This window comes from Peromyscus eremicus, chromosome 7, assembly GCF_949786415.1.
Source record: "Peromyscus eremicus chromosome 7, PerEre_H2_v1, whole genome shotgun sequence".
NCBI classification, from domain to species: domain Eukaryota; kingdom Metazoa; phylum Chordata; class Mammalia; order Rodentia; family Cricetidae; genus Peromyscus; species Peromyscus eremicus.
This window is the reverse complement of record NC_081422.1, coordinates 100078539-100091286: the sequence shown is the minus strand read 5'-3', so window position 1 is coordinate 100091286 and position 12748 is coordinate 100078539. Positions and strand designations below refer to the sequence as shown.

At 44.1% G+C, this 12748-nt stretch overlaps 1 protein-coding gene across 1 annotated transcript in view; it reads left to right on the top strand.

Moving 5' to 3' along the window:
- Positions 1-12748, top strand: part of Col6a6 (collagen type VI alpha 6 chain) — a 142633-nt gene that overhangs the window by 96954 nt on the left and 32931 nt on the right. Inside the window, exons 25-28 of the mRNA XM_059268521.1 lie at positions 2879-2941; positions 4001-4051; positions 7046-7081; positions 7957-8019. Of these exons, the coding sequence (XP_059124504.1) occupies positions 2879-2941; positions 4001-4051; positions 7046-7081; positions 7957-8019 (213 nt within the window). The remainder of the gene's footprint in view (positions 1-2878; positions 2942-4000; positions 4052-7045; positions 7082-7956; positions 8020-12748) is intronic.

Sequence of the window (12748 nt, the reverse complement as noted above, 5' to 3'; positions counted from 1 at the left end):
AACTCGGGAGGAAGGCAGCTCTGGCAAGGCCTTCCCTCCCTCTCCATCCTCTCTGCACCATCCCATCCTTCCTACCTCTCTTGTTCCCTCCTTCTCATGTGAATCCTTGCTAAGGACCTTAAGCTCAGGCTTTTGTTGTCCTGGGAAGCTGGGTACAGGAAGCAGGGTCTTTGCCTCATCATTGTGTCTCTAGTGCTTAAAACAGTGCCTGGCCTGGACCAAGAACTTAGTATTTATGAATGAATGCAATTCCAGGAGCTATGATACATGGGACATGAAATCAGGCCCAAAGAATTTAGAATATCTTGAAGACAACAATCTATGGCATAAGGAAGATAGAGAGTAAGAGGCTGAAAATGAGGTTTAAGTAAAGTAGTTAGGAATATTTCCGTGCTGGAAAAGGAGACATCAAAGAAGACCCAAGCTCTGAGAGGCCTTTAGAAGATAAACACTTCGAAGAAGCAGAGAGGGAAAATGGGAGGAGGGAGGAACAGGCAGGCAGACATGGGGCTTAGAGCATCCTCGGAGGAATTATTTGAAGAATAATTATTTGCGTGAGAAATTATGTAGGCACATAAAGAGCAATGTAGTCTGTGGTCACTAGTACAGCATTGCCTGCTTGTTCTGAAGGGGTTGTGTAGACACAGCCAGACCCTTGGGAGATACTAAGTGGACATCCTAGTGTAGACTGTTCTGATTTTATTTTTTGAAGGCTGAGAGCTTAGAAATAAGGAGACTAGTTGGTCCCTCTCATTGTCTCCAAGACCAGCAGTGACTGGAGCATTTTCATCACAGGATGAAAACTTAATGTGTGATGGTTCCACACAGCTCTTCTCTAAGATAACTGGGGCTGAGGGAAAGGGCTATACGATCCAGGGATTCCGGTGTAACTGGTGACGCCATCACACCTGGAGAAGGTTGTGAGGAAGGGGGAGTGGAAGGATAGAGGGACTTTTTGGCTCTGAGGCCGGAGGCAAGAGCTAGGCCTGCTTGGAGATGTGGGCTTCCGCATCATACAGATGAAAAGAAGTTTTAATGGTGCCCGTTTAGAAGAAGCAGAAAGGAAACAGAAGACAAAGAAGGGGAAGGAAGGGAAAGAAAGGGAGACAATCAACCCGCACAGAAAAATTCAGGAAAGAGCCATCACATCTGGTGGCTGACGGGCTCTGCAGATGAGGCCCCAGAGTGCCACCTTGGACAGGAGAAAGGAAAGAGACTGGACTACCAGGCGATGAACACTGTTTCAGTGCAGACAGGGATGCAGAGCGGCCATCGGCGCGGACAAGGAGTTCCTCCTTTAAAGGGGAGAAAAGGATGTCTCTGCTTGGGCATGCCATTGTCTAGAAAAGCTTGGAGTGTGTTTTCAGTGGCAGGAGAGACAGCAAGGTGTTAATGATTGGAGAAGAGGAAGGAGGAGAATGAAAGTGTGAGGTAGACTGGAGAAGCTTTTCATAGAGTGGAGGGATTTCCTGCTAGAGTGAATTTGAGGCATATACTTCGGCCTTTGCACTGGAGAAGTGCCAGGGAGAGCCTGCCATAGAGGAGAGCAGGGAGTGATGTGAAGACAGTTCATTGGCTTGTGTAATAAGATATGAGGGTAACCAGGACAAGCACCTTCAGAAGGAGGAGAGGCTCTGGGGCATGTGGTGTGTCAAGAATGGTCAGAAAGTGACAATTTGAAAGAGGAACCATACTGGTTCTGTGTCCTGGGGTATGCTGTAAGGGAAATGGTACCACAGAATAAAACTTCTCTTTGGATGAAGAAGTGAGAGAGAGAGAGAGAGAGAGAGAGAGAGAGAGAGAGAGAGAGAGAGAGAGTGTGTGTGTGTGTGTGTGTGTGTGTGTGTGTGTGTTTCAATGGATGTGTGCTGTCTGTCAAGGTCATTCAAAAACAAAAGTCTGTTAAACCATCCCAGTCTGGAAGAATCTATGGAGACATCACATTTGGGAAAATCTCGGGTACCTGGAACCAAGAACAAATAGTAGGTAAAACCAAGAGACTAAAAAATGGGTTTGGGGGAGTACAATGAATCAGTATTGGTTGTTCATTGTGCTGAGCATGAATGACTGTGGCTAACAGGTCAGCAATGGGGGAAGGTAAATGTGCAGGGTGCTGGGGACTCTCTCTCTCTCTCTCTCTCTCTCTCTCTCTCTCTCTCTCTCTCTCTCTCTCTCTCTCTGCAGGCGTTCTTTCTATATATCTAAAACTATTCTAAATGTAATGTTTTGTTTTCTAAAAAGGGAGCTCATCTTCCTTCATAACCCCATGAACATTTTCCCAAGTAGCTGAGGTTTCCCCAGACACTGCTGAGATTGGTTCATAAGTCGTGGTGGATCCTTGGCTTGTCTCCCCGGCTGATCTACACTCGGGTCTCTAGGCTAACACATCTGCCGTCCTCAGAGCTGAGTGATTTGCACAGGTCATCGTGGGAAACAATTTTTCTAATTTTTTTAACAGTAGAGAGATTCCTTCCTGGATCAGGATGGGGATATTTTCATGGCACTGAGTGTCTACGATGGTGAACTACCCTCAACAATACATCAGACTTTCTGAGACATCGGTGATAGCTGGAGGCCAGCTCTTTGGCCAGCCACAGCCATTCCTTACCCGTCATTTGTACAGTACGCAAGCCTGAATACAAGCCCATTGCCATGACATGTGGGACTTTAACAGTGCCTTGTGCCATGGTTTCTGATTTGCCGTTACACAAACCATCTAGTGAAAGTCGGGCGTGCTGATTCACACCTGGAATCCTAGTACTGAAGGGCTGGGGTAGGAGGACTGCCACAAATTCACAATCAACCTAGGTCTCAGAAGGAGATCCTGTCTCTAACAGAACAACTGATTTAGGACCTGTTCCATTTTTCTATTGAACAGGGAGAGCCTGGAGACCTAGGGGGAAAGGGAGCTACTGGCTTTCCAGGTCCTCGGGGCCTGCAGGTAGGCTGGTTTTTGCTACTTTTGACCAGGACTTTGGGACCTTTTACTTCAGTAGTGAACTGGTTACTTTCCTCTATACTGTGACCCAATACTTGATAAGAAGTAACAGCAAAGGAAAGGTTTCTTTTGGTTAGAGTTCAAGAGGGATCAATCAAGCATGGCTGGGAAGGCAAATAGGCAGTGCCCCATGACTTCTGCTGCCAGGAAGCAGAGAATGAGCAGGAAGTGGACTGGGCTATAAAAATCTTAAGGTCTGCTCTTAATGGATGGCTTCCTCCAAGGCTCCACCCACAAAGATTCCACCACCCTCTTGAAAAGTACCACCAGCTGGGGGCCAAGTGTTCAGACACACGGCCTATGGAGGGCACAATTCACACCGCAGCAAAAAGATGTCTGCGCTGCATCCCTGAGGGATACTCAGAAGAGCTGTAAAGACACAGTCTCAGTCTAGCCTTAGAGTGTTCTAGCAGTAACTGAGACAGGCATCACAGACATTTCTGATTGGCCAGCTTTTCCAAGGCAGCCAGAGCCACAGACAAGATGCTCTTGGGATGAGATGGTAAAAACAGACTAAGCTTTCTATGTAGCATCTTCCTGTGATGACCTCTGACCTTTTGTTTGCAGGACCTCTTTATCAGAGACCATTCCATCCTTTCGCCATTGCCCAGGGCTTCTACAAGCATCGGACAGTAGCCAATGTGTGGGCAGTTTGCCGTGCTTGTTTTGTTCAGTGAACTGAAAATGGATTTGAGCTGAAGTATTAATGTACAGAAGCTCTCCAAAGAGTTGGGTCATCATGATGCATACTTCTACTGAAAGTTTACAGGATGCCCAGCTTATTCTTTTGATGTTCACAACAACTACAGAGTAGCTGTAATTGTTAATTCTATTGTTCAGGAGCTTTAACACCATCATTGGTGTCCCTGTCACTCACCAAGATAGAGGACCCTGCTTCCTAGTTGTCCCTGATGTTTCTCAAATCTATCACTCATGTCCTCCTGTAATAAGCCCATCTCCATCTCTAGTCTGGATGTGCGTGATTAGTGGCTTTGCTTACAGGGTGATGACGGCAGCCCAGGATACGGCAGCATTGGCCGCAAAGGATCAAAGGTGAGTTACACCCACTGAAGCTGGACCTAGTCTCTGTGCTTTTGCTTGCTTGTTTGGCTTGCCAGGGTTAAGAGAAGGAAGGCAATATATAATTAGTCTGGTCCAATTAAAAATCTATTCGATAGCTCACTTGTTGATGTCCTGTGGGCAATATGGTAGAGAATCATGCCAGGGTTCCAGGAGCAAGTGAAAATGGAGAATTAAAAACGAATAATCTGTGTTTCCCTGTGATGTTGTGGCTGTGGAACATGGCCTGGCATGCTCCAGCTTGAACTGTCTTTAATCTTAGAGGTTCTGTGTGGAGCTTCACTCAGGAGCTGTTTCACATTTTGTCTTCCTCTTGTTATGATTGCTTCAGTTATTAGTGAGAAATTTTGTAGCATTTTCTTAATGCATTTGCCCAAATGGTAACTTAAAAATAAAAATGATTATATTGTTACTGGATATGTAAATGCCTGAAAATAAGTAAGTTGACTAAAGCCAGTCATTTTGATATGCTAATAATAACGACTTTAAAACTATGGTAAGTGGTTGGGAGGATGGTTCAGTAAGTAAAGCATTGCCTTGTAAGCATGAGTTCCTGAATTCGGTCCCTAGAACCCACGTAAACAGTGGTGTGGTAGTGGATACATATAATCCCAGTGGTGATGGGAGACCGAAACAGGTAGACCTCCAGAACTTGCTGGCCAGTTAGTCTGGCCTACTTGGTAAAGTTCAAGGCCAGTGGAGACCCTGTCTCAAAATAAAGGCACCAGGTACCTGAAGACTACCACCCAAGGTTCTTCTCTGCCCTTGTCTACATGCATGTACACACATGCACATGTACAGACCCCACACACCCATGCTTATGCATGTGTACACATATAATCATCATGAAAAATACCCAATTATTATTACAAAATGCCCAGAAAATATAAACAAAAGTTAGAGATCCATGATAAATTCTGAGAGATAATCAAATCATTAGTAGAAGAGTAGTCTAAAATAGTAGAAAGGATCAGTGTACCATTAGTGGAGTCCCATGGGGATGATCCCAGATGGTATTGGGAGGAAAAACCACAATTGCTAAAGATTTTTGAAAATTAAAACTAAAAAATGAGGAATTTTAATAATGTTCATGAGAACATAGAATAATTGAAAACATTAGTATTCCACAGAAAAGGAAATATTTAATAGCCTATGACATTGAACATAGACTCTCTATAAAATTAATACATATGAAGTTTATTATAAAAATGTGTGTGAACATGGGGGAACCACATGTGCACACATATGTGAGCGTGGAGGCCAGATGTTAACAGGCGGTAGGGTGGGGCAGGGCTGAGCGGGGCTGGGGGTGGGTCTTCCTCTATCCCGTCCTACCTTATTTTTTGAGACAGGATCTCTCACTAAACATGGAGTTCTCTGATAGGCTGGGCTGGCCATTGATCCCCTGGGATAATTCTGCCTCTATCCACCAGTGCCAGGGTGCCAGGGATCAGAGTCCTCTGCTTGCAGACTGAGCACCACATCCACTGAGCCATCTTCCCAGACCTCTGTTTACAATTAGTACATAGAAAATTCAAGTAAAGACTCATAATATACTTAGAAGAACACTTATCCCAGTAGTGCTCAAAATGCATTTTTAAAAGCTGGAAGGAGCTAGAATAGGGATCTAGAACAGCTCCGGATAGGAAGACTCAGGTGGTTTTTCTTCTTTTTGCCTTTTGAATTTTATATGCATAAGGATTTCTTTTATGTCAAAAAAAGCTTTATTTTTTATAGATTAATGATAATTGGAAGTTGGGAAGTAGGGGAGAAGATCGGGGGTTGATTGATGCTCTCTGTATGTGTAAATTCAAGTCACTCCCTTACCACTGGTAATAGGTGTTCATCAAAAGCTTTAAAAATGCTAAAAAATAAAAAATTTAGGGGGTGAGGGATAGCTCTGTGGGTAAGAGTGCTTTCCATGAAAACAAGAAGACCTAAGTTCAAATCCCTAGTACCCGTGGAAATGCTGGCTGTGATTGTGATGCTTTTAACCCCAGCATGGCGGGGGTGGGGTAGAGATGGCTGAATCCTGGGAGCTTGCTGGCCAGCCTAGTTCCACGTTCGTGAGGGACCCTGTCTCAAAACTAAGATGTCAAGAGTGACAGAGGAAGACACATGACATCCTCCTGGTCTCTACTGGCACACCCATGAGTGTGCATTCCTTCACACACACATGCATGTACAAAAGAGAAGAAACTTTATTTTAGGTAACATAACATTCATTAACAGATGAGGGCAGGTATTAGTGAAATTATTAAGGCAACTCCACATAGTTAAAAGGGAAGTTTATTTTGTGGGGTAATTTACAAGTGAAGGGATAGGTTACAGGGTCTGGGAAAGGTGTAGAGCAGTCCAGCGGTGTTCTCTGGAGCTGGTCTCCAGCATCCAGGAACCAAGAGAGCTGCCTCCTCTGGGTCTCGGGTCTTCATCGTCCTCTCTCGGCTCTAGCTTGTAGGCATGACAGTTACCGAAGCCTCAAAGGGGGTGGTATTTCCAGGTCAAAGCTGGACCGGCTACCCACTATAGGTAGGAAAGCTTTTCAGTGAGTCTGGCCAAAGGAAGGTAAGATGAAAGGTCAGGTCTGGATTCTGTTGACTTCCTAAGCCTTTCCGTCAAAACCCACTTGAGAAAGGTTACTTGTCACTCGGAGACACATGGCCAAGTGACCCTCTCTTCTTTAACATACGCTTAGATAAGACTGAGGCCCTCTGTAATTCTCCAGGTCACTTTCTCCTCAAATATTTCTGCCTGTCCTCTTAGACTGCCATCTTGCTTATGTAACCCACGAGTAACCGAGTTTAGAAACTGGAGTGTGTTTCTCTGATAGTGCTGCCTAGTTTCCAGTGGGCTCAGCCCTTCCTTGATGCACAGACATGTAAACAAAGAAGGTGGTAGAATTACAGTCAATACAAATCTACTTGAACCAAGTGTGTATGTATTGATTTTCTCTGTTGTTGACTGCAGGGACAAGGAGGATTCCCTGGAGAAAGTGGACCAAAGGTACGTGCACTTCACAGTCCAGAGCTGGGGACTCTATCTTAGGATAGTTAATGAGAAATAAATATTCCACCGCAGGGTGGGGTATCATAGGGAAGAGCTCCTATCAAGTTTAATATGATCTGTTTATGAATATAAGAACTTTAAAAATATTCCACTTTAAGTTTTTTAATTTATAAAGGGAGAAAGATAATCATTTTGAACGTTTTCTCCTCAAATATTCTCCTTCCCTATTTTCTTCATTGCTTAAGCAGTGGTACTCAGTCTTCCTAGAGCTGTGACTCTTTAATTCAGTTCCTCATGCTGTAGTGACCCCAACCACAACATTATTTTCATTGTTACTTCCTAAGTGTTATGAGTTATAAATATCTGTGTTTTCTAATGGTCTGAGGCCACCCCTGTGAAAGGGTCGTTCAATCCCCCAAAGGGGTCGCCATGCACAGATTGAGAACCGCTGGCTTAAAGGAAAGTAAAATGTAGAGAAATAAAGCAGATGCTGAGAGGTTGCCTGGCTTGAGTTTTCCCAGTGTCTCTGTAGAAACCACTGTCACGTGACTAGTCAGCACCGATAACCTCCACCTCGGGGCTTTCATTCCTCTGGAAAATTTTACTGACCTCTGTAAATGTCAGGCCCTGCAGGTAGGGTCAGAAGATCAAACAAAAGGAGTGCTTAGTTCTCCAAGGAGCCTGAGTTCTGGTCTGGAAGACTGACCCATGGGCCAATGATGACACGGTCTGCTATGGAGAGAGCAACACAAGGCAACATGTATATGTACGACTTGACATCTGAGTCAGTTTACAGACATAGACACACCTCTGTGACATCTGTATTTGATTTCAATAATAATTCTTATTTTAATTTTAATATATTTATTTAGGGTGAAACTGGGGATCCTGGGGATCCAGGAGAGGCTGGCCCCAAGGGAGCCAGAGGCAAAACGGTAAGCTATCCAGCGGATAACTTCAGCTGCTATGTGTGGATATGTCTGGGCAGAGAAAGAGAGATTGATGATGTTCATATGTATGATGAGTGTGTGTATGCATGCATGCCATATGCATGTTCATGTATGTGTGCATATAGAAACCAGATATCAATGTTAGGTATCTATTTCAATCACTCGTCATCTTTTTCTCTTAATATTTTTTTTCAAAAAACATTGAAAGGATGTGAGTGTTTGCTTGCATGCATCTAAGCATACTCATGCATGCCTGTTGCCCACAGAGACCAAAAATGGGCATCAGATCTCCTGGAACTAGAATTACATGTGGTTCTGAGCTGCCTGCCACGTGGGTGCTCAGAAATCAAATCCAGGTCTTAAGCAAGAGCATCAAGTGCTGTCCATCCTATCGTTCAAGTCAGGGTCTCTCACTGAAACTTATACTTACCAATTCAGCTAGACTGACTGGCCAGCAAGCCCGGGTAGCCTGCCTCTGCCTCCTGGTTCTGGGGTTATAGGTATGCACCACTGTACATAGCTTTTATATGAGTGCTGGAATTTAAGTCAGGTCCTCATCTTGCACAGCGAGCTCTTCATCAGCTGAGCCATCTCTTCAGCCCTCAACTCCAGCTACTTTGGCAGGGCCTCTTCCGTGTTAATGGTCATTAGAATTGTTACCTAGTCTTAAAAACAAAAAAATTAGAAAATGTGTGCATTTGGGGTTAAGCTCTATTTGTGGAATGAAAAATAGACCCCACACTCATCTTCCAATGCCACCAAGAAGGCAATGAACTGTTTTATCAACCAAGTTTACCCATTCCGTGGTCAGTGTATCATTCTTAACCATGGAAATAAGATGTTTTAAAGGGATTTTTGTGATGCAAAGCAGGTTCTTGTATGATCAGTTTAATCCAGTCTTCCTAGCAGACTTGGTGAACACTAATATCCATTAACATCTTGCTTTTATTATCAAAGCTTTTGTTGAACTACTTTTAATAAGGTCCTCTCCTCGCTTACCAGGTGTTTCCTGTGTTTTGTGGGATTTCGGGGTGTCAAACCAAATGTCTTCCTAAGCTGATGGGAGAGTTGAGTATTGCCTAACGCTTTGTGTCAGTTGAACACAACTATCCACCATGTGTCACAGGAGTGAGCCTCAGGTTACAGATGGTTAGAAATGGAGGTGGTAGCCCATGCCTTTTATCAGTATTAGGAAGACATAGACAGAAGGATCTCAAGTTCAAGGCCATCCTGGGCTACATAGTGAGCCCACATCTCCAGAGAACGGAAGAGGGGAATAGAAGGAGGATGGAACACTTGCATTTATTGACTTTAGATTTGTTTAATTGAGATTTTATTGTGATGAGGCATGCTTAGGTCAATTGTTATTGTGATGTCTTTTATTGCTTTATTACAAAATAAAACTCAGGAGTTAAATGTTAGGGAATAAACCTGAGAGATCACAGAATGACAGAGAATAGTCACCTGTTCTCTTCTCTACCTTCCCTATTGAAGAGGCCGGCACATCTCCCTCACCCCTCCTTATTCATTCTGTGTGTCCCTCTAGCTTCCTCTGAGTCAGCCAGAAAACTCTATGGTCCACTCCAGCCAGCTGAATGTGGACTCGGCCCTGTGAACCAAGGTCTGACTCTATTGGCTATCTCGGGGCAGCAACACAAACAGATCTCCCACAACAAACTGTCTCTCAAAGTATTTGCCTCTTTTCTTTCTGAACAGCCTCGTGATTGGAAAAAAACCTGTCTATGACCCTGTCCATGACAAGGTCTTAGAAAAACCCTGGTACAGAAACACACACTTGAGTTTCCCGCTTTGTCTCCACAGTGAATTTTACTGTGATCTAGTTTTTCTCTACATACTCTAAGAAGAACTTTATGTATAGGGACCATGTTTGGAGGTTTTAAGGCTTCAAAACAAGGAATGTCCTCTTCCCCCTGCTGCTCCCGAGTGGGGGTGGGGGTGGGGGTGGTGGCTGCTTCCAGCTGTAATTCTCTTCCTCATATGTGTTTTCGGATTGCAAGTCTGCCCTCAGCAATGATGAAGATGAATATAATTAGGAAAATAATTGGAAAAGACTTTCAAATTAATCCAGATGTCATCTGCATTGAAACGTCTCTGGATCATTTCCCTGGGCTTATTAACGGAGTGGTGTAGCCTTGAACACCAGCAGCATGCTAACAAGTGCAACCGTTTGTTGGGGCCCTCCCTATGATGGCACAGTCTCTGAGTTTTAGTGCACGTAACTGCTGGGAGACGCGCAGGCTCGGTGTCTGGGCCTCTGGAGAGGCTTTCTGGTTCCTTCTTTGTTCTCCGTGTTGGACTGCTGTAACTTCCTAGTTTCTCCCACCCCAACTGCTTCCTTCCCTCCCCTTGACATGAGTAATACTTGGATTTGAAATTGGAGTTTAAACATTGAAAATGTCCAGGGTTTTGCCTGGAAGAGCAAATGTTTTCTCTGGAAAGATTTAGCCTTCAATTATGAATGTTTTTTCAGGTCTCTTGGAGTTACTCTGTTCTTAGCTTGAGTTCACTGAATCTTTACCTTGACGTTTTTCTTTTTCTTAAAAATCTATAAGCCTGTTTCAGCTGTGCATATATGTATGTTTGTATGTGTGTTGAAAACAAAAACAAAAGCAAAAAAATCTTCAAACAGGTTTCAAGCAGGGATCTTGGGCTTGGGCACTATTGCCAACTGGGGCTGGATAGCCTTCACTGGGGAGGCTGCCCCTGGGCAGCGTGGGTTGTTCAACTGCATCCCTGGAGCCTTCCACTGGACTCCAACTACCACCCTCCTTCCCTAATTAGAGCAACCAGCATGTTTCCAGAAACTGTCGTCCTGTTAGGTGGCAAAACCTCTCCTGTTGGACACTCCTGCTTAAAGAGTCAGACAACATCTTAAGTTTCCTTACTTTAAAATAGCTTTTATCCGTCATCTTAAAAATGAATTTAAAGAGAGGCGACCCCAGACTGTGACCATGGCTTACTGGTAGAGCGCTTGTCTGATGTACCCGAGGCCCTCACCTCACCCCCACCCAGCACAAGAGAAAATGGCAGTCCCACCCTCTCTCCACCTCCTCCTATTTCCTTGTCTCCAAAAGACGGCTTTCATCTCAAGTGGTTGTTTTTGGAATTGGCAGTCTGTTTGCATTCCTGCTTTTTGATGTTTGAGTTTTAGGTGATACGAACTTATTTCCCACTATAAAGTTGGGGGTTTTCCCTCTCTTAACCTGACATTGATCTGCATACAGAAGAGATCTGCATATGCAGCAGACATATCCTGAACAGCCTGACCTGGTTTCCCTGCTGCCTGGTGTCAGCTGCCACTCTTCAGCCGCCCTGCACCTGGCTCTGAGATCCCCTCCACTCCACCCCTGTCAGCTCTCTCCTTCTCTTTCCCACACCCTCCTGGATTTCCCATCAGGGAACACTCAGCCAGGAACCTTGTATTCATCACTTTTCTTATCACTGTAGAGAATGAAGGTTTACTTTAGCTCCCAGTGTCAGAGGATTCAGTCCGTGGTCATTTGGTTCATGTTTGGGGGCTCATGGGAGGACACCACAATGGTGGGGAACAGAGGAAAATGGAGCCGACTGGGGGCCCAGTCGAAGCTTTAAGGCATATCTTTGCATGACTTGCTTCCTCCGGCTAAGCTCCACTTCCTAAAGCTTCCAAAGCCTCCCCAAATAGGGCCAGCATCTGGACACCAAGAGTTCCAAACATAAGTCGGGTGAGAGGTCATTTCATGTGCAAACCCTGACAAGCTGCTAAGAGGACGTGACTGACAGGAACATTTGATAATACAGCCAGCATCTGAAAAGGACTTTTATTACCTCCAGATGTGTCGATATTTTGGCTAGTGTACAGCTCTGGGCTGGAATTTTGAAGGCAGTTATGTTTTCTGTTATTTCTATTTGTTCTTTGGGAAGTCTAAGGCCGTTCAAATCCCTGTATGCCAGTGTTTTCTCTCTGGAACCCCACAGGATCGCCTCTGAGTCACCAGCATTTTAATCTGCCTTGGGTTTTGTGATCTGGCCATTGTTATCCATTTTCCTGAGCATTAAGCAGGCCCCTTGACCCTCAAAATATGTGTCCTTCAGTTCTAGGAAATGCTTATTATTTTGTTGATTTGTGTCCCCTGCCTCTAGTGTTCTCTAATTCTGTATTTTTGAGGTACCTATTATTCAGTGTAATAATATAGTCCTTTAGTTTACTTCCTGTTGTATTTTATTTGTTCAACATCTCTTTGATGTTTTTCTCTCCTTTCTGAGAATGTTTCTTGATTTTATTTTTATAACTTTTTGTTGTTGTTGTTGTTTTTGAGACAGGGTTTCTCTGTCTAGTTTTGGTGCCTATCCTGGATCTCGCTCTGTAGACCAGGCTGGCCTTGGACACATAGGGATCCACCTGGCTCTGCCTCCTGAGTGCTGGAATCAAAGGTGTGCACTACCACCGCCCGGCATGATTTTATTTTTAATATATATCCCATGCTTTACCTTTGTTGCTAAAATCTGACTGTTCCTTTTCCATAGTATACTATTCTTGTTTCATGATTGAAGCATTTTTTTCCTTATCACCCTGAGGATATAAATGAGTGCTTTTAGATCCTCTTTGCTCAACAGTCTGTCTTCTACAGTTTTTCTTCTGTTTTGACTTTTATCTCTACTATATCTCAAGAATGAGCTGTGTATTCACACTGAGAATCGAGTAGAAAAGGTC